Below are 21,768 nucleotides of genomic sequence, written 5' to 3'. Positions count from 1 at the left end.
GGGAGATGAATAAATGGTAAGGATTTGCAGAAACTAATTTGGATAATGTTTTGATACATGATTTATAATGCTTCTGTGCATTGTAATTAACTCTAAATTTCAAGTTAAACTTCAGCTATTTTTCCATTCTATTACAGAATATTATGCATGTGTTGAAAAATAAACCCTTTATTTGTGGGGGTAAAAGAAAAAAATTAACCCATTAAAAATAATATTTTATCAAAGATTATTTTTATTATATGGTTTTAGGCATTTTTACTGTCATAAGGCTTGTATCTAACTTCTCCAGATTTGGATGCTTTTAGGAAGCACATAAAATAAAATTTTCGTGAACTTAGTTCTTTGGAAGTCCTTTTTGGAAATTTTTTATATATACAATGGACCTTTTGAAGAAATAGCCAGCCCACAGAGTCATTGGACCCTTACCAATAAGGCAAAATAGATTATTCTTGGAAACTTTTTTTTCCTTAAGAACTAAATATTTCTAAACATTTTGAGCTTATTTTTTTAGTATTCTAATTTTATAGCTATGAGAAGAATTTTATTGGATTTTTTTTAGAAAGACACAACCATACTTTATATTATATAAGGCAATAGAAGTCATTTAGCCCGCAGCATTAGAAGTTTTAGAAGACTGGGGCGCCTGGGTGGCGCAGTCGGTTAAGCGTCCGACTTCAGCCAGGTCACGATCTCGCGGTCCGGGAGTTCGAGCCCCGCGTCAGGCTCTGGGCTGATGGTTCAGAGCCTGGAGCCTGTTTCCAATTCTGTGTCTCCCTCTCTCTCTGCCCCTCCCCCGTTCATGCTCTGTCTCTCTCTGTCCCAAAAATAAATAAACGTTGAAAAAAAAATTTTTTTTAAAAAAGAAGTTTTAGAAGACTAATACCAGAATAAATTCACCTAATCGCAGCAAAGTGTGCAGAGAGTGTGTTTGTTTTCAAAATTACCTAGTAACAGTAGAATTCCACAGCATAGTGATATTTATATTTACCCAAGGAAAATTGTTCAGCAAATCTTTTAAAAATAAAATATATATGTTGAGAGAGGCCGTAACTGTTAAAGAATTGGCTCCATAAAATATCCTATACATTTCATATTTAACAAATAAAAAGTTTTTGTTATTTTAGGAATTCATTAGCTATGCTGAGACGTTTTCTACCCATCAATGTAAAAATCTGAATTTTGAAGATGCCTACAAGTGAAATAAATGTTTTATGTTTCCTTCATACATTATACCTCTGAAAAAGGCATCTCAAATGCAAAGTAGAAGTATTTATGTGTACTGATGTCAGTTAATGTGGTTCCTTTTGCTGTGGGAACATCTGTATTTTGAATGGGTCAGAAAGGAATCTCAAATATCTGTATTTTGAGAAATTTCTCAGTGATTACATCATCTTCTGAGGAAGGAAAATCTGTTCCAGCATCCTAGCAAATAGAATTTTATTTGGGTAAAGTATCTGTGGAAATCCATTACTGTTTATTTATTTTATTGACTTTCTGAACTTTTGGTAAGGCATCTCTGTCCTTTCCTATATTATCCTTTCTGATATTTAAAAAAAAAAAAATCCCAAACTAAAAATTTACTACAGCTTATTAATGGAAATGCTAATAATTTTGGCTGAATCAGAGAAATGGAATTTTAGTTTTGAAACGGTAAACATTGAGTTACTGAAAAGGCAGTTTAGTTATGTGAGTTCATTAAGTCCAGTTAAAATAATATAAAGAGATTTGCAAATAAACAATCCACTTAGTGGAGTAGAAAAAGCTTCTTTGATTCTGGTGGGTTATTTTTGGAAGTAGTTTTCATTTTCTTACTCTCAAGTACAGATTTCCTACAATAATGACATTTTCTTATGCTTGAGATTTAATGTAAATAAGGAATAAATACAATATAAAAGCATATTAATATACTATAGAAGCAAATACAAATATATTTGAATAATTTCAGATATTTTTAAAATTGGAATCCCTTTTAACAATGACATTACTCTCTTTTGGGTTGAACAGTGGTTCTCCGCTCAGATTAAAATAACTGAAAGGGACAGATCTATAGTGTTATTTCATAATTGTCCCACTAAAAACCAAAGGGCTGGGATAAATTTCCAGTCTAGGTGATCAGCATTTCTTTGTTAACCATCAAGCGCTTACAGAGAGCAAAACTTTTTTTTTTTTTAAGACAAGTATTGGGGCGCCTGGGTGGCGTAGTCGGTTAAGCGTCCGACTTCAGCCAGGTCACGATCTCGTGGTCCGTGAGTTCGAGCCCCGCGTCAGGCTCTGGGCTGATGGCTCAGAGCCTGGAGCCTGTTTCCAATTCTGTGTTTCCCTCTCTCTCTGCCCCTCCCCCGTTCATGCTCTGTCTCTCTCTGTCCCAAAAATAAATAAACATTGAAAAAAAAAATTAAAAAAAAATTAAAGACAAGTTTTTTGTTTTTTTTTAGTGTTTATTTTTGAGAGACAGCCAATGGGGGAGGGGCCAACAAGAGGGGGATAGAGGATCTGAACCAGGGGTGGAACTCACGACCTGGGGGATCATGACCTGAGCCAAAGTCAGCTGCTTAACTGACAAAGCCACCCAGGTGCCCCAAGAGCAAAACTTTTAATAATTCTTGTTTTTGCAAAAAATCACATAGTGGTTTTATATTAGCTATTTGTAAAATGTAAATTTTCACATGTGTTGAGTTAGAAGAAGGTAATGATACTATTCAAATTATACCACTCACATTTTCCTTTGGAACTTTGTAACATTCTCCAAAACCTCCAAAATGAATTTTTCTATTTACTGAACATGAGGTCCTTATTAATGTATTAGAAATATAGTAATGCAGTATGAGAATGTTGTTCCTTAATCAAATAGAGCATTCCAGTGACATTGTAAAATAGCATATATTAGAAGAATAACAAACACTTCTTAATAAAAAAAATTCATTAGAAAGGAAAAAATGTTGAAACATTACTCTGAATATACAACTTAGCCCTTGGGTTCCTGTGATTAAGACCAAAAGGAATATAGTTTGTGTTATCTAATTAGTAACAGAAAAAAGAAACACATATACAATTATCTGGAGAAAGAGATAGGGTTTTCTCATGGCACTAAATTGTGTTGTATGGAAAAAACACTATATAACTTAGTTGAAATTTTCTTTTCTTCTTTTTTTAATGTTTGTTTATTTTTGAGAGAGAGAGAGAGAGAGAGAGCATGTAAGCAGGGGAAGGGCAGAGAGAGAGGGAGACAGTGGATCTGAGAGCTCAATGTGAGGCTTGAACCCATGAACGGGGAGATCATGACCTGAGCTGGAGTTGGACACTTAACAGACTGAGCCTCCCAACAATTTCAATTACAGTTGTACAAACAATAAAGAAATGTTCTTCAAATGATTTATCCTGTTACAGCAAATACTGTAACTTTATGTTCTAACTCTGTTGAAAAACACTGAGTACTTAGAAGAGAGAGCCTTGATTTCTTTTGATTTCATTTAGTCCAGGAATGACTTCCAGATTCTAAGGAATAGACAGTTAATATATAATATAGTATCATCGTCTTCACTGAATTTTTTGGTGGTGTTACAACAATCTAGATTCAGGGCTAATTTCTTAGAGTAGATGATAGGTCTATAATAATGTTGCTGAAGACAGATTAGCAGTTGGGGTCCAGATGAAGAAGATGTTTTAAATGTATAGAGTTCTCCAGCTAAAGAAAATCCTATTATGTTTTGGAGAGGTTTTCATATGAAAGTCAAATTAAGTGAAATAACACGCATAAGTAGAATTTATTTTCCACTCTAGTGACTATAAGAGAACCACAATTAAGATAACAGTTTATTTTTTTTATGTTTATCTGAGAGAGCATGCAGGAGGGACAGAGAGAGAGGGAGAGAGCGAGAATCCCAAGCAGGCTGCACACTGCCAGCACAGAGCCTGACGCTGGGCTCAAACTCAAGAACTGTGAGATCATGACCTGAGCTGAAAGCAAAGGTTGGACACATAACCAACCAAGCCACCCAAGTGCCCCAACAGTTTATTTTTTTTTAACCTGTAATCAGTCATTAATGACTTTAACTGCTAAGCCTCAGACCTTCTGTTCATATCATTTATAGTATAACAAGTGCAATTTAAATTTTTTTAAAAATCTAAACAATTAAACTACTTTCCTTCTAGGATTAGCAAAAATTAAAAAGATTGGTTCTGGCAAGGATTTTCTGAAATGGGCACTCATAGCATACGTTAGGAGTATAAATCACTTTTTTGGAGAACAATATGACATCATTTATCAAAATGTGAAAGTCGTCTAGCAGTTCCACATGTAGGAGTTTAACCTACGGAGATATTCGCACAAGTATGCAAAGATATACAAAAATTTTCATTATAGTATTGTTTGTAATAGAGAAAAAGTAGAAATAATCTTATTTAACCAGTGCTTTATTGACAGACCTTCATGGTCATTTTGGAAGTAAAGATGGTTTATTTTAAAAAGAAAGGCAGTAGTTAAAAGCACTGTGGAATGGGAATGTAAAATGATATAGTTACTATGGAAGAGTCTGGTATTTCCTCAAAAAGTTAAACATAGGATTACTATATGAACCAGAAATTCCACTGCTAGGTATATACCCAAAAGAATTGAAAGGAGGGACTCAAACATTTACTTGTATACCCGTGTTCATAACAGCATTATTCACAATAGCCAAAAGTTGTAAGTAACCCAGGTGTTCATTCATGGATGAATAGATAAATGTTATATATTCATATGATAGAATATTATTCAAAAAGAATGAAATTCCAATACATGCAACAACATGGATGAATCTTGAGAATGAATAAATGAAAACAAGTAAGTGAAATAACACACAAAAAGACAAATATTATGTGATTTTACTTACGGTAAGTACCTAGAATAGAAAAATTCATACAGACAGAAAGTGGATTAGAGGTTACCAGGGCCTGGGAGGAGAGGGAAATGGCAAATTATTGTTTAATGGGTACAGAGTTTCAGTTGGGATGATGAGAAAGTTCTGGAAATAGTGATGATGGTTGCACAACTTTGTGAATGTATTTAACACCACTGAATTACACACTTAAAAATGGGTAAAATGGTAAATCTTATGTATTTTTTAAACCACCTTTATATATATATATATATATATATTTTTTTTTTTTTTTTTAAACTGAGGTTGTGCTATATGTACTGACTTGGAAAGATGTCAGAAGTATTTTCGGTGGCAGGGGGAAATATATGTGTATATTGATACGGGAGATGGGAGGGTTGGTAGATTCCTAGTTTTTAAAAAATTCTCTCTGTACATTTGTTTATATACAGGGGGAAATGTTGAGGATATATAGCTATTTATTAGTAGTGTTTACCTGTGAGGAATGGGACTAGGAAAGGAACTTCATATACTTTTGTATTGTTTGAAATTTTTATAAGTATTTCTTTTTTTTTATGTTTGTTTATATTTGAGAGAGACAGACAGTGCATGAACAGGAGAGGGGCAGAGAGAGAGAGATGGAGACAGAATCTGAAGGCAGGCTCCAGGTTCTGAGCTATCAGCATAGAGCCCGACGCAGGGCTCGAACTCACAAGCCGTGAGATCATGTCCTGAACCAAAGTCAGACATTCAACTGACTGAGCCACCCAGGCGCCCCAAGTATTTCTTTTTTTAAGTAGCTTTATTGAGATATATACATACCATACAGTTCATCCATTGAAAGTGTACAATTCAAGTGGCTTTTAGTATATTCAGAGAGTTGTGCCTCCATCGCCATAATCAATTTTAGAACATTTTCATTACCTGAAAGAGAAATTCTGTACTCCTTAGCAGTAACTACTCAATCATCAATTCACCCCCCTCTAAGCCCAGTCGTAGGTGACCACTAATCTACTTTCTGTTTTTATGGATTTGCCTGTTCTGGAATAAAATCATATAATATGGGGCCTTTTGTATCTGGCTTCTTTCACTTACCATGTTTGTAAGGTTCATTCATGTTGATGTATGTATCTGCATTTCATTCCTTTTCATGGCTGAGCAATATCCCATTGTATGGATATACCACATTTTATCTATTTTATTCATCCATTGATAGTGGCATTGTTTCTACTTTTTGGCTAATATGGATATTGCTGCTCTGAAAATTCATGTACAAGTTTTTATGTGAATGTAAGTTTAAATTTCTCTTGGGTATAGACTTAGGAGTAAAATTGCTAGGTCATATGGTATCTCTATATTTAACCATTTGAGGAACTGCCAAACTTTTCCAAAGTGGCAGCACCATTTTACAATCCAACCAGCAATGTATGCGGCATTCCGGTTTCTTCACATCCTCACCAACGCTTGTTATTATCTTTTTGATGGTTATGGCCCTCCTAGTGGGTGTGATGTGCTATCTCATTGTGGTTTTGATTTGGATTTCCCAGTGGCTGATGATGTTGAGTATCTCTTTATTGGCTGCTTATTGGCCATTTGTACATTTTCTTTGGAGACTGTCCATTCAGATCCATTGCACATCTTGGTATTGAATTATTTGTCTTTTATTTAGTGGTAATAGTTCTTTATAGATTATCGACTCAAGTCCTTATCAGACTTTTGATTTGCAGAAATTTTCTTCCATTCTGTGAGTTGTCTTTTAACCTTATTGATGGTGTCCAATGAAGCACAAAATTTTTTTTATTTTGATGCTATCCAGTTTACCTATTGTTTTCTTGTTGCTTATAGTTCTTTTTTGAGAGAGAGGGGAGAGAGAGAGGGAGAGAGAAAATCCCAGGGAGGCCCCACATTCAGCACAGAGCGTGTGGGGCTTGATCCCACGACTGTGAGATCATGACCTGAGCTGAAATCAAGAGTTGGATGCTTAACTGATTGAGCCACCCAGGCTCCCCTGTTATTACTTGTTCTTCTGATGTCATAGCTAAACCAGTGTCTAATACAAGGTCACAAAGATTTACACTTGTATTTTTTTTTCTAAGAGTTTTATAATTTTACTTCTACATTTAGGTCTTTAATCCCTTTTGAGGAGTCATACACACACACACACACACACACACACACACACACACACCGTAGGGAAGTAGGGAGTCCAATTTCTTTCTTTCACATGTGGTTATCCAGTGTCCTTGGACTATTTGTTGAATATAACAACCATTTCTTGCTTTTATAATTTTAAAAGTGTAAAGTGAAAGTTTGGAATGGTAATTTGCTAGAATAGCAAGAGTGAAGGCGTTCTTGGTAGCAGGAGACTTCAGGCTGAAGAGTAAGCATTGTCAAAGAAAAGATTAAAGATAAAGAGGCAGTGATTGATAGAATGAGGCTTGTGGAGTTAGGAAGGGTAGGTTCAAAAACATAGATAAAAGATCCAGCCTTTGTAAGGCTGAAGGACCATACTTCTACCAGAATATAAGAGAAAAGGTAAGAATAGATGCTTGTGGTTGCAGGGACGGAAGTTGAAGGTAATAGAAGTAGGAGACAGGTTCTCTGTGGGTGATAGGATGGGACAGGAACAATTATCAGAATGCATCTAGTTTAAAATTTTAAGAGAATATTTACCAATCTTGTGTTGCAGTTAGCTATAAAAATCAAGTCAGTAGTTTGTTGCTTATAAAGTTCAAATATCTGTCAAATTGTTGCCAGCCAGAACGATAGCTACACCAACATACCAGATTAGTTCCTGGTTCTCCTAGCAACTCAATCAGAATTGGGAGAAATAAGTTCTTAATATATGTATCAGCTATACCCTTTATAATAATAAAATTCTTGGATCCTTCCTTTTCCTGCTCTGCTGAGGAATTCTCAGCCAGTCCCTATAAATTTGTAAGAGATCACGAGACAAATAATTATGGTAACATTGAATAAATCTTGGATTAGTTCTTTTTTTTTAATGTTTTTATTTATTTTTGAGACAGAGAGAGACAGAGCATGAGCAGGGGAGGGGCAGAGAGAGAGGAAGACACAGAATCTGAAGCAGGCTCCAGGCTCTGAGCTGTTAGCACAGAGCCTGATGCAGGGCTTGAACTCATGGACTGTGAGATCATGACCTGAGCTGAAGTTGGACACTCAACCGACTGAGCCACCCAGGTGCCAGTCTTGGATTAGTTCTAAGAAATCTCCAGGATTCATTTATTCATTCAGCAGAAATAGATTGAGATCTGCTATGTGCCAGACACTGTAATAGGTTCTGCAGATATAGTAGGGAGCAAAACCAGGCAGACTTTATATGTATTTAGGACTAGTAGTTGAAAGAAGACATCTTAAACAACAAATTAATATATAATTACTGTGATAAATTATACAAAATAAGAATATATGGTACTATAAAAACATTAGGGGCAGCTGCCTTCTCCACTTCCAGGTGCATGGAAGTGGCCTCCCCCTGATGTACTTTAGCTGCAGGCAGTTGCTAGCTCCGAGATTAATGATTTTGGGGGGTACAGCTGCCACCACCCTCCACCCTCTCAACCAAGGGTGATTCCCATAGTAGCATCTGGCAGGTGCCCACCAAAATCAGTGTGGTGCTGTTATATATCAAAAGTACCACAACCTTGATTGCTTTTGTGAAGAGCATTTTATTTCCTTACATCAAAGAAAATGTTAAGTTACCTGCAGACAAAAATACTTATTCATTCTTGGAAAGAAGAAGAGTGCCAGGGGACCTCAGTCTTTTGAGGTAACAGGCTGAAGAGGATTCCTATCAGGATGAGGTGTTTTTGACCTCTGCAACATCTGGGAATGGGGTGGATGATCTGCAGTAGATGACCCAGGCTGTGGTAGATAATGTGTGCTGGCAGATGTCTCTGCATGCAAAGACGATGGTACTGACAAGTGCACGTCTTCATGTAGAAGGCAGCATTTAACAGCTGGGAGAATGAAAGCAGCATTCTTTGAAGATGTAGTTCCAGCAGTTAGGAAATAGAGAGAAGCTGGAATGAAGGTGTATATTCTTCAGAGAGCATAGAGACATAGAAATTATGACTAGTACATTTTACAGAGGAAGATATTCTTGAGCCTGTTGATAGTTACTTTGATGCCAAGGTTGGGCAGAAAGTGGAGAGTGAGAGTTATTGAAAGACTGCAAGTAGCATTGAATGCTCAGTCAACAACAACCTGTTTTTGACATGTTACTGTGGAGGCTAGTGCTGCTGAGGAAGTAGACTTGCATGTAGCTGTGGGGGTGAGACATGGCTAAGTGGGGTTAAGAAATGATGAAAAGCCTATAGCCTCATCAAATCATTCAGCAAATTGTCTTCTTCAATCTAGGAAAAGATTTCTAAGGAAGACAAACTGTTTCTCATAGTTTGTCCCTGTAGTCTCATTTTATTTTAATGGTAAAAGTAGCTTACTTTAAAAATACATATATACGCATGTGCAAATATGTATGTGCTCAAATTACCTTCTACAGATACATGAGTGATAAAACTCTCCATTCAGTGAAATGAAACATTTTAAAATCTATTATATGTAAAAATTGCTTGAAACTATAACACTAACCACTACTGAGGATAAAGTATAGTCAATAGAAAAAACTAACAGATCAAATGTGTCATGTATCAGGTCATATACCAAAATGGAGAGCCAGTTTTGAGCAATGTTTTAGAAGCTTTGCTATTTTAAAATCTGAAAGTGTTTTAAAGTCATATATTTAAAAAAATTTTTTTTAATGTTTATGTAGTTTTGAGAGAGAGAGAAAGAGAGAGACAGTGTGAGCGAGAGAGGGGCAGAGAGAGGGAGACACAGAATCTGAAGCAGGCTCCAGGCTCTGAACCGTCAGCACAGAGCCAGGCATGGGGCTCAAACTCATGAACCACTAGATCATGACCTGAGCCAAAGTTGGACGCTCAGCCAACTGAGCCACCCAGGGGACCCTCAAAGTCTTATTTTTAAAAATAAAAAATTGCCCGTGTTTAATTGTGAGAGAATAAAATTTAGAAGATTACAACAGCTACATTTCTCAATATGTGCTTACCTATATACAAAAGACAAAGATAGTTGCCTGTGCTCCACTAGAGGGCAAAATTAGAAAACTCACTTTAGTCTTAAACACGAGAGTGTATGTTACTTAAGAAGAAACTTGCTAATAATTGTGGGATCCACAGTGATCCACAGCTAATCATTGTGGGATCCCATTGTGGGATTTCATTTCATGATTATCAATGAAAAAGGTACATTAATGTAATAGCTAAAAAAGAGATGTGGTTCTTAATGTTTCAAAAAACAGTCCTAATCCTGTCGATTGTGATCATTCTAGATTTTATAGCTGCCTTTCTGACAGTATCTTAGCACAGTTTGAGAAAGTATATTATTATTATTTACTATTTTTAAAATGAACTTACTGAAATCAATCTGTCAGATCAAGAAGAATTCTATATATTTTCTTTTGAAATGGGTATGAGAAATGTAAATTTTATAACAGTATTATTTATCCTGGTTCAGTTCTTATAGCATGTCATGTCAATTTAATGTTGTGATTAGTAAAAAAACAAAACAAAACAAAAAACTTCTTTGTCCTTTTTTGTCCTATTCCTCTTACTAAAATAAAAAATAAGCAGTTTGACAGGAAGGAGTGAAGGAAAGCTTCTCTGAAGAAGAGATGACTAAATTGATAATCCAAAGCCTTATCTTTACAAAATGAAAGAGAAAAATATTTGTGGCAGAGAGAAGAGCATGTGCACTAGCCTTGGGGCTTGCTGGAACATGTTCTTGAAGAAGTGATGCTGGGGTACCTGAAGAGAGACCGAATATAGTAGTAGAAGTTCTAAGGGAGACTAAGACCGAGCAACCAGAGAGACTGAAGGAATCCTGAAGAATGAGTGAGTGAGGAGGAGTTTCAAGGATGAACATACAGCTGTTACTAGAAGGGCAAATACGATGAAAATCGGAAACATTTTGTTAGATTTAGTAGCACAGTAGTTATGGGTGATATTAGCCAGAGCAGTTTTGGTGGAGTGATAGGGACTGAGGCAAGGTTGGAATGGATTAAGAAATGAAGAGTTGGGTGCTTGGCTGGCTCAGTGGTAGAGCATGCAACTCTTTGTCTAAGGGTTGTGAGCTTGAGCCCCCATATTGGGTGTAGAGATTACTTCGAAGTAGAATCTTAAAAAAAAAAAGTCTGTGGAAAAAAGGTGACTTAAAGAGGGAGGAGAAAGAGATTGGTAGCTGGAGCAAGACAGAGAGTTAAAGGAAGGAACTTTATCTATCTATTTTTTTATGGAAAAGACATAAGCCCAGTTAAAAGCTGTGGGAGGAATTGAGAAGAAAAAGTTGATCATTTAAGAGAGAAAAGGTCTAATCAATGAATTATGCTTTCTAAAATGTCAGAAAATAATAGAATTTAAGACAGGGAATTAACCTTATAATGGAGAGAAATCTCTTTGGAACTGGAAGGGAGGAACTAGATGAACTAAAAGGAACAGATAGATGCAAATGTATGTAGATTGTATGGTTTCTTTTTTCTCTTAGGTAGGAGATATGTACTGAGAGAAGGGGGAAATTGGGTGGGTTGGGATTCAGAGTAGAAAAAAGGAGGAAGAGTAAGGGCCCATTTGAAGTTGGTGTTCATGAATTTTCAGGGAATACATATTTGCCCTATTTCATGACTTTATTCAGTAGGGTTTGGTGACACAGGTGTAAGCTTAGAGAAAAAATTTCATTAAGGATAGTATTTTTGCCAATTTAATTTAGGGATTTAGCAACAATGTTGATGAAATGTGGAGTGAGAGATTGATGAGAGAAGTAAAGGAAAAAGGCTGATAGACCAGGAAAAAGCATATATAAAGGAGATAGTTTAATTTGGGAGTACCTTTTTTTATTTAGCTATAGTTCCCATACCATAAAATTCACTCCTTTAAATAAGTGTATAATTCAGTGGCTTTTAGTCTTTTTAGTTGTGCAACCATCACCATTATCTAATTTCCAAACATTTCCATCACCTCAGAAAGAAAGCCTGTACTTACTAGCAGGCACTCTGAATGGGAACATCCTCCCTCCCCTGGAAAACCACTAATCTACTTTCTGTATCTGTTGATTTGCTCATTCGGATATTTCATATAAATGGAATCATAATATGTGGCCTTGTGTATCTTGCTTAACATACTGTTTTCAAGGTTCAACCATGTTGTGGCATGTTACCAGTCCTTCATTCCTTTTCATGGCACAATAATTGAGCATATGGATAGATCACATTTATGTATCCACTCATCAGTTGATGAATATTTGGATTACTTCCATTTTGGTCATTATTAATAATGCTGCTATGAATCTTTATGTACAAGTTTTTGTATGAACATATGTTTTAATTTCTCTTGGATATGTACCTGGGAGTGGAATTGCTGGGTCATGTGGTAACTGTATGTTTAACAATTTGAGGAACTGCCAAACTGTTTTCTAAAGTGGTTGTACCATTTTACATTCCTACCAGCAATGTATGAGGGTTCTGATTTCTTTACATTCTCACCATCACCTGTTATTGTCCATCTATCTGTTTTTATTATAGTCATCTTACTGGGTGTGTTTGGATACCTTTAAAAACTTATTATTTATTTTTAATTTTTTTAATGTTTATTTTTCAGAGAGACCGTGTGAGCAAGGGAGGGGCAGAAAGAGAGGGAGGCACAGAATCCAGAGCAGGCTCCAGGCTCTGAGCTGTCAGCACAGAGCCCAATGCGGGGCTCGAACCATGAACTGTGAGATTGTGACCTGAGCTGAAGTCAGAGGCTTAACTGACTGAGCCACCCAGGCACCCCAAAACTTACTGTTATTTATGCAAGTAATATAAAGAAGTAATATAATGAATTTAAAAAATGAGGGGCGCCTGGGTGGCTCAATCAGTTAAGTGGCCGACTCTTGATTTCAGCTCAGGTCATGATCTCCTGGTTCGTGAGTTTGAGCCCTATGTAGGGCTCTGCACTGACAATGTGGAGCCTGCTTGCGATCCTCTCTCTCTCTCTCTCTCTCTCTCTTTCTCTCTCTCTCTCTCTCTCTGCCTCACCCCTGCTAACTCTGTGTGTCTCTCTCTCAAAAATAAACTTTAAAAAAAAATGAATTTTTTTCTCATAAAATATTTACATTATATATATCAGGCTAAAAACCCTATGACCTCCACCTCAGTCAGTTCCTATACCTTATCTGGGAAGAAAAAATGTTTTCAGTTTGGTATGTATTTTTTCAGAATTTTTAAAAATTCTGAATGTAGGCAGCTCTGTATAGCCTTCTTACATTAATCCAACTGTTTTCAAAGAAAACTCTATAATAAATGAGATTAGTTTTTTCTTTTCCAACCTTTAACTGTGAAATATAGCATTTTTAAAGGTTTATTTATTTATTTTGAGGCGGGGGGGGAGGGGAAAGAGTGGGAGAGAGAGAATCCCAAGCAGGCTCCGTGCTGTCAGTGCAGAGCCCAACATGGGGCTTGATCCCACAAACATGAGACCATGACCTGAGCCAAAACCAAGAGTCGGATGCTTCACTGACTGAGCCACCCAGGCACCCCTAACATGTAGCATTAAAAAAAAAAATTACAACATTCTTTAGTAAAAATCACATCAAACAAGCCAACTAAATGCCTATAGGTAAAGGCTTATTATCCCATATATTATGGCTTTTAAAATGATGGCTCTTAGTCTTTACTTATTGAAACATTATAAGTAAAATTAATATTTTCTTCTTGTTAGTGCCTGGCTCTCTGGCTATGAAAACCCTGTGGTGTCTCGGATTAATATGAGAATACAAGATCTAACAGGACTAGATGTTTCCACAGCAGAGGAGTTACAGGTAGGTAATCACATTACCCTTAAACTATATGCTATCACATTATTTCTTTACACTTTTTCAAACGATGCTTTAGATGAGATTTCCTAACACTGTGCAGGCACTCTACAGGTATTGCAGGATAATTTGGGACCAAAAAAGTGACTATGCAAGCTGAGATCATGCAAAGTGGTCTTAATCAATGGCAAAAATTATGAATATCTGTGATTTCCAAAATTGTTTACAAAATTAAATTAAAAACTCTTATTGTTAAGTATAACTTAACAATAAAATTAAGTATAGCTTAACAATAAATTAAAAACTCTTATTGTTAAGTATAATTTTATAGGGGAATGAACAATATGTAACAATATTTATTAAGCACACTACAAGTTTTTTTTCATTCCTAAGACTGTCAGGTGACCAGCGGTAGTTATTTTTTAAAAATTTTTTTTTAACATTTATTTATTTCTGAGAGAGCACGAGCAGGGGAGGGGCAGAGAGAGGGAGACACAGAATCCAAAGCAGACTCCAGGCTCTGCGCTATCAGCACAGAGCCTGATGGGGGCTCAAACCCACGAGTGGTGAGATCAGGACCTGAGCTGAAGTCAGACACTCAACTGACTGAGCCACCCAGGCGCCCCTCTTTTTTTTTTTAATGTATTTTTTCTCTTTTCTATTGAGATATAATTCACATACCATAAAATTTACCCTAGTTTTATTGTATGCACGTGGTTATGCAACCATCACCACTATCTAATTGCAAGAACATTTTCATCACTTCAAAAAGTTTTAGTATTCACTCCTCATTCCCTTTCCCTAATGCCCCTGGCAACCACTAACCTACTTTCTGTGTGTGAATTTGCCTAGATATTTCATATCCAGATATTTTATATAAATTGGATAATACAATATGTGGCCTTTTGTATCTGGCTTGTTTGACTTAACATAATGTTTTCAGTGTATCAGCACTTTATTCTTTTTCATGCCTGAATAATATTCCATTGTTCGGATATAACCACACTTCATATATTTATCAGCTGAAGGATATTTGGTTGTTTGTATTTTTTGGCTATAATGACTAATGCTGCTATGAGCATTTGTATACAAGTTTTTATACCAACATTTAAATTTCTCTTGGGTATATTCTGCATATGGAATTACTAAGTCATGTGGTAACTTTAGTTTAACATTTGAGGAATTGCCAAACTGTTTTCCAAAGTGACCATACATTTTACAATTCCATTTGCAATGTATGAGAGTTATAATTTCCTCACATCCTTGTAAATAATTTGTTCTTGTCCATTTTTTTGTTTGTTTTTAAATTACATCCAAGTTAGTTAGCATAAAGTGCAATAATGATTTCAGGAGTAGATTCCAGTGATTCATCCCCTTTGTATAACACCAAGTGCTCATCCCCACAAGTGTCTTCCTTAATGTCCCTTACCCATTTAGCCCATCCCCCCACAGCCACTCTAGCAACCCTCAGATTGTTCTCTGTATTTAAGAGTCTCTTATGTTTTGTCCCTCCTCCCTGTTTTTATATTATTTTTGCTTCCCTTCCCTTATGTTCATCTGTTTTGTATCTTAAATCCCACATATCAGTGAAGTCATATGATACTTGTCTTTGTCTGACTGACTTATTTCGCTTAGCATTATACACTGTAGTTCCATCCACATTGTTGCAAATGGCAAGATTTCATTCTTTTTGATTGCCGAGTAATACTCCATTGTATATATATACCACATCTTCTTTATCCATTCATCAGATGACAGACATTTGGGCTCTTTTCATGCTTTGGCTATTGTTAATAGTGCTGCTATAAACATTGGGGTGCATGTGCCTCTTTGAAACAGCATACCTGTATCTCTTGGGTAAATACCTAGTAGTGCAATTGCTGGGTCATATGGGAGTTGTATTTTTAATTTTTTGAGTAACCTCCATACTGTTTTCCAGAGTGGCTACACCAGTTTGCATTCCCACCAGCAGTGCAAAAGAGATTCTCTTTTTCCCCATCCTCGCCAACATCTGTTGTTGCCTGAGTTGTTAATTTTAGCCATTCTGACAGGTGTGAAGTGATATCTCATTGTGGTTTTGATTTACATTTCCCTGATGATGAGTGATGTTGAGCATCTTTGCATGTGTCTGTTGGCCATCTGTATGTCTTCTTTGGAGAAATGTCTGCCCATGTCTTATGCCCATTTTTTAATTGGATTATTTGTGTTTTGAGTGTTGAGTTATATAAATTCTTTTATATTTTGGATATTAACAACCCTTTGTCAGATATGACATTTGCAAATATTTTCTCCCATTCACTAGCTTATTGTTTAGTTTTGTTGATTGTTCCCTTTGCTGTGCAGAAGCTTTTTATTTTGATGTAGTCCCAACAGTTTATTTTTGCTTTTGTTTCCCTTGCACAGGTGACATGTTTAGAAAAATTTTGCTGCAGCTGATGTCAGAGAAATTATTGCCTGTGCTCTCTGCTAGGATTTTCATGGTTTCACATTAGGTCTTTAATCCATTTCCAGTTTATGTCTGTGAATGTTGCAAGAAAGTGGTTCAGTTTGATTCTTTTGCATGTAGCTGTCTAGTTTTCCCAACACCATTTATTGGAGAGACCGTCTTCTTTCCTATTGCATATTCTTGCCTCCTTTGTTGAAGATTAATTGATCACATAATTGTGGGTTTATTTCTGGGTTTTCTATTCTGTTCTATTAATTTATGTGTATGTTTTTTGACCAATACCAGACTGTTTTGATTACTATAGCTTTGTAGTACATCTTGATAGCTGAGATTGTGATACCTCCAGTTTTGTTCTTTTTCAAGATTGCTTTGGCTATTGGAGGTCTTTTGTGGTTCCATACAAATTTTAGTATTATTCTAGTTCTGTAAAATAATGCTGCTGGCATTTTGGTAGGGATTGCATTAAATCTGTAGATTGCTTTGGTAGTATGGATATTTCAACAATATTTGTTCTTCCAATTCGTGAGCATGGAATATTTTTCCATTTCAGTTTTTTTCATCAGTGTTTTATAGTCCTCTTCAGTTTCTTTCATCAGTGTTCTATAGTTTTCTGTGTACAGGTCTTTCACTTCCTTAGTTAGGTTTATTCCTAGGTATTTTATTATTTTTGGTTAAATAGTAAATGGGACTGTTTTCTTCATTTCTTTCTGCTACTTCATTATGAGTGTATAGAAATGCAGTGGATTTGTGTATATTGATTTTGTATCCTGTGACCTTACTGAATTCATTTATCACGTCAAGTAGTTTTTTGGTGGAGTCTTTAGGGTTTTTTATGTATAGTATCATGTCATCTGTAAATAATGAAAGTTTTCATTTTTCTTTACCAATATGAATGCCTTCTATTTCTTTTTCTTGTCTGATTGCTGTGGCTAGGACTCCCAGTACTATGTTGAATAAAAGTAGTAAGAGTGGCCATCTTTGTCTTGTTCCTGATGTTAGGGAGAAAGCTTTCAGTTTTTCACCATTGAGTGTGATCATAGTTGTGGGATTATCATATATAGCCTTCATTATGTTGAGGTATGTTCCCTCTAAACCTACTTTGTTGAGGGTTTATCATGAATGGATGTTGTACTTTGTGAAATGTTTCTTCTGCATCTGTTGAAATTATTAAGTGGTTTTTATGCTTTCTCTTGCTGATGTGATGTATCACAGTGATTGTTTTGCAAAACAATCACCCTTGCATACCAGGAATAAATCCCACTTGATCCTGGTCAGTGAGTTTTTTAATGTACTGTTGAATTTGGCTTGCTAATATTTTCTGGATGTTCATCAGAGATGTTGGCCTGTAGTTTTCTTTTTGTATAGTGTCTTTATCTGGTTTTGGTGTCAGGGTAATGTTGGCCTCATAGAAGCTTTTCTCCCTCTTCTACTTTTAGAATACTTTGAGAAGAATAGTTATTAACTCTTCTTGAAATATTTGATAGAATTCACTTGTGAAGCTATCTGGTCCTGGACTTTTGTTTGTTGGGAGGGTTTTTTTTAATACGTTTATTTATATTTATTTATGTATTTATTTATTATTATTTTTAATGTTTTTATTTATTTTTGAGACAGAGCATGAGCAGGGGAGGGGCAGAGAGAGGGAGACACAGAATCTGAAGCAGGCTCTGAGCTGACAGCTCAGATGTGGGGCTAGAACTCACGGACTGTGATATCATGATCTGAGCTGAAGTCAGACGCCTAACCGACTAAGCCACCCAGGCGTCCCTATATTTATTTATTTATTTATTGAGAGAGAGAGAGAGAGAGAGAGAGAGAGTGAGTGAGTGAGCAAGCTGGGGAGGGGCAGAGAGAGAGGGAGAGAGAGAATCCAAAGCAGGCTCCATGCTGTCAGTGCAAAGCTCAATGCAGGACTCAAATTCATGAACCATGAGATCACAACCTGAGCCGAAATCAAAAGGTGGACACTTAACTGACCAAGCCACCGAGGCCCCCCTGTTGTGAGTTTTTTGATTACTGATTCAGTCTGTTTAAATTTTCTGTTTCTTCCTGATTCAGTTTTAGGAGGTTAATATGTTTCTAGAAATTTATCCATTTCTTCTAGGTTGTCCAATTTGTTGGCATGTAATTTTTCATAATATTCTTTTGCAGTTCTTTGTATTTCTGTGGTGTTGATTGTTATTTCTCTTTCATTTCTGTTTTTGTTTATTTGAGTTCCTTTTTTTATGAGTCTGGCTAGAGGTTTATCAATTTTGTTGAACTTTTCAAAGAATCAGTTCCTGGTTTCATTGATCTGTTACATTGTTTTTGTAATTTCTGTTTCATTTCTTTCTGCTCTAATCTTTATTATTTTCTTCTTTCTGCTGGTTTGGGGTTTTGTTTGTTTTTCTTTTTCTAGTCCCCTTTAGATGTAAGGTTAGGTTGTGTATCTGAGATTTTTCTTGCTTTTGAAGTAGGTTTCTATTGATATAAACTTCCCTCTTAGGACAGCTTTTGCTGCATCTCAGTTTTTGTTTTCATTTGTTTCCACTTTTTTTTTTTTTTTTTTTTTTTTTACTGATTTCTTGGTTAACCCATTCATTGTTTAGTAACATGTTATTTAACCTGTGTGTATTTGTTCTTTCCCGAGTTTTCCTTGTAATTAGTTTCTAGTTTCATAGTGTTGTGGTCAAAAAAGATGTTTGGTATGACTTTTTAATTTGTTGAGACTTGTTTTGTGGCCTAATAAGTGATCTATTCTGGAGAATGTTCCATGTGCCCTTGAATGTATATTCTACTATTATAGGGTGGAATGTTCTGAATAGATCTGTTAGAGCTGTGTGGTCCAGTGTATCATCCAAACCAACTGTTATGATTTTCTGTTTAAATGATCTATCCATTGATATAAGTGAGTGTCAAAGTCTCCTAGTATTGTATTATTAGCAATTATTTCCATTATGTTTGTTAGCTGCTTTATGTATTTGGGTCCTTCTATGTTGGGTGCATAAATGTTTACAATTTCTATATCTTGTTGGATTGTCCCCTTTATGGTCATATAGTATCCTTCTTTGTCTCTTCTTACAGTCTTTGTTTTAAAATCTGTTTTATCCAATATAACTATTGCTACTTAAGCTTTTTTTCACTTCCATTTGCACTATAAATGCTTTTCTACCCCTTCACTTTCAATCTGCATGTCTCTTAGGTGTGAAATGAATCTCTTATAGGCAGCATATAGATGTGTCTTGATTTTTTTAGCCATTCTGTCATCCTCTGTTTTTTGTGTTTTTTTTTAATTGGAGTGTTAAGGCCACTTACATTCAAAATAATTGATAGGTATGTATTTATTTCACTTTGTTTCTTGTTTTATGGTTGCCATTGTAGTTCTTTCTTTCTTGTTCTCTTCTCTCACGGTTAGCTGGCTTTCATCAGTGATATACTTGGATTCCTTTCTCTTTATTTTTTGCATATATCTATTACCAGTTTTTGATCTGTGCTACGATGGGGTTTGTATATAACATCATATGCATACAGCAGTCTGTATTAAGTAGATGGTCACTTAAGTTTATGAAGTTTGAATCCATTCTTTTTAAAACAAATTTTTAAAAAATTTTTAAATTTTTATTTATTTTTAAAAGGGGGGGCGAGTGGAGGAGGGGCAAAGAAAGAGGGAGAGAGAATCTGAAGCAGGCTTCATGCTGTCAGTGCAGAGCCTGATGTGGGGCTCGAACCCACGAACCACAAGACCATGACTTGAGCTGAAATCAAGAGTTGGACGTTCAATGGACTGAGCCACCTGGGTGCCCCAAGTTTGAATACATTCTAAAAGCTTTAAATTTTTACTCCTCTCCCCTGCCACATTTTAGGTATACGGTGTGATACTGTACATCCTTTTGTGAAACTCTTGACTAATTTTTTAAAAATTTTTTCTTCTAATGTTTATTTTTGAGAGAGAGAGACAGAGGGTGAGTGGGGGAGGGGCAGAAAGAGAGAAGGAGACACAGAATCAGAAGCAGGCTCCAGGCTCTGAGCTGTCAGCACAGAGCCTGATGCGGGGCTCAAACCCATGAGCCATGAGATCATGACCTGAGCCAAAGTAGGACACTTAACGGACTGAGCCACCCAGGTGCCCCTTGACTGATATTTATAGATAAGCTTAATTTTATTGCTTTTATGCTTCCTACTCTTCATACTTCTCCTTATGGTCTTTCATTTCCACAGAATCTCCTTTAACATTTCTTATAGAGCTGTTTTAGTGATCATGAATTCCTTTAACTTCTGTTGTCTGGAAACTTTCTCTTCTTCCATTCTGAATGATAGCCTTGCTGGATAGTATATTCTTGGCTGCAGGTTGTTTGTTTGTTTGTTTGTTTGTTTGTTTTTCCCAGCTCTTTGAATACATCCTGCCATTCCCTCCTGCCTGCAAAGTTTCTGCTGAAAAATCTGCTTATAGCCTTAAGAGATTTCCCTTTTATGTAACTGTTTTCTCTTGCTGCTTTTAAAATTCTGTTTATTACTGCTTTCCATTTTAAGTACTACGTGTCTTAGTGTGGACCTCCTTGTTGATTTTGTTGGGGGCTCTCTGTGCTTCCTGGATCTGGATTTCTGTTTCCTTCCCGAGAACTGGGAAATTTTCAGCTATTATTTTTTCAAATAAATATTCTGCTTCCTTCTCTCTCTCTTTTCCTTCTGGAATTCATATAATGCAAATGTTACTACGTTTGATGGTGTTACTGAGTTCCCTTAGTCTGTTTTCATTTTTTTTTTTCTTTTTCCTGTTCAACTTGGTTGCTTTCCATTATTGTGTCCTCCAAGTTGCTGATCTGTTCTGCTTCCCCTAGTCTACTATTTACTTCCCTCTAGTATATTTTTAACCTCACTTATTGAGTTATTCATCTCTGATTCGTTCTTTTTTTTTTTTTATGTTTTGTATCTCTTTGTTGAGGGTCTCACTAAGATCCTTCACTTTGTTCTCAAGTCTAGTGAGTATCTTTATGACTATTACTTTACTTACTTATTTTTTAAATATTATTCCTTTTTTCTTTATTTATTTTGAGAAAGAGCATGCGAGTGGGGAAGGGCAGAGAGAGAGGGAGAGAGAATTCCAAGCAGGCTGTCATTGTCAGTGGAGAGCCTGATGCAGGGCTGGAACCCATGAACTGTGAAATCATGACCTGAGCCAAAGTCAGACACTTAACCGACCGAACCACCCAGGTGCTCCTATGACTATTACTTTCAATTCTTTATCAGGGATATTATTTATCTCTGTTTTGCATAGGTCTCTTGTGATTTTGTCCTGTTCTTTCATTTGGGACACACTCCTCTGTCTCCTTATTTTGTCTAACTCTGTTTCTTTGTGTTAGGTAAGTCAGCTATGTCTCCCACTCTGGAAAACTGTGGCTTTGTGAAAAAGAGGTCCTATAGTACCCTGCAGTGCACTGTCCCCTGTTCACCAGAACCCAGTGCTTTAGGGATGTTTTCTATGTGTGTTGCATGAGCCACACTGCTTTTAGTCCAGTTGTCTGCAATGGCACTCTCTGCCTGTTGTGGGCAGGTTTTGGTCTCTGTGTTGTTAGTGGCCTAGTCTAGGGCCACCTTGGGCTTGAG

General features: G+C 36.2%; 1 protein-coding gene and 1 pseudogene across 2 annotated transcripts in view; both read left to right on the top strand.

The window, feature by feature from the left end:
• Positions 1 to 21,768, top strand: part of P4HA1 (prolyl 4-hydroxylase subunit alpha 1) — an 88,168-nt gene that overhangs the window by 52,579 nt on the left and 13,821 nt on the right. For both annotated transcript variants that reach the window (XM_053207721.1, XM_053207722.1), the window contains exon 10: positions 13,646 to 13,749. In XM_053207721.1, coding sequence (XP_053063696.1) covers positions 13,646 to 13,749 — 104 coding nt within the window. The remainder of the gene's footprint in view (positions 1 to 13,645; positions 13,750 to 21,768) is intronic.
• Positions 868 to 10,473, top strand: LOC128312704 (enolase-phosphatase E1-like; annotated as a pseudogene).

This window comes from Acinonyx jubatus, chromosome D2 (assembly GCF_027475565.1).
Source record: "Acinonyx jubatus isolate Ajub_Pintada_27869175 chromosome D2, VMU_Ajub_asm_v1.0, whole genome shotgun sequence".
In the NCBI taxonomy this organism is placed as follows: domain Eukaryota; kingdom Metazoa; phylum Chordata; class Mammalia; order Carnivora; family Felidae; genus Acinonyx; species Acinonyx jubatus.
Note: the sequence above shows the minus strand (reverse complement) of the source record. Positions and strands in the feature narration are given on the sequence as shown.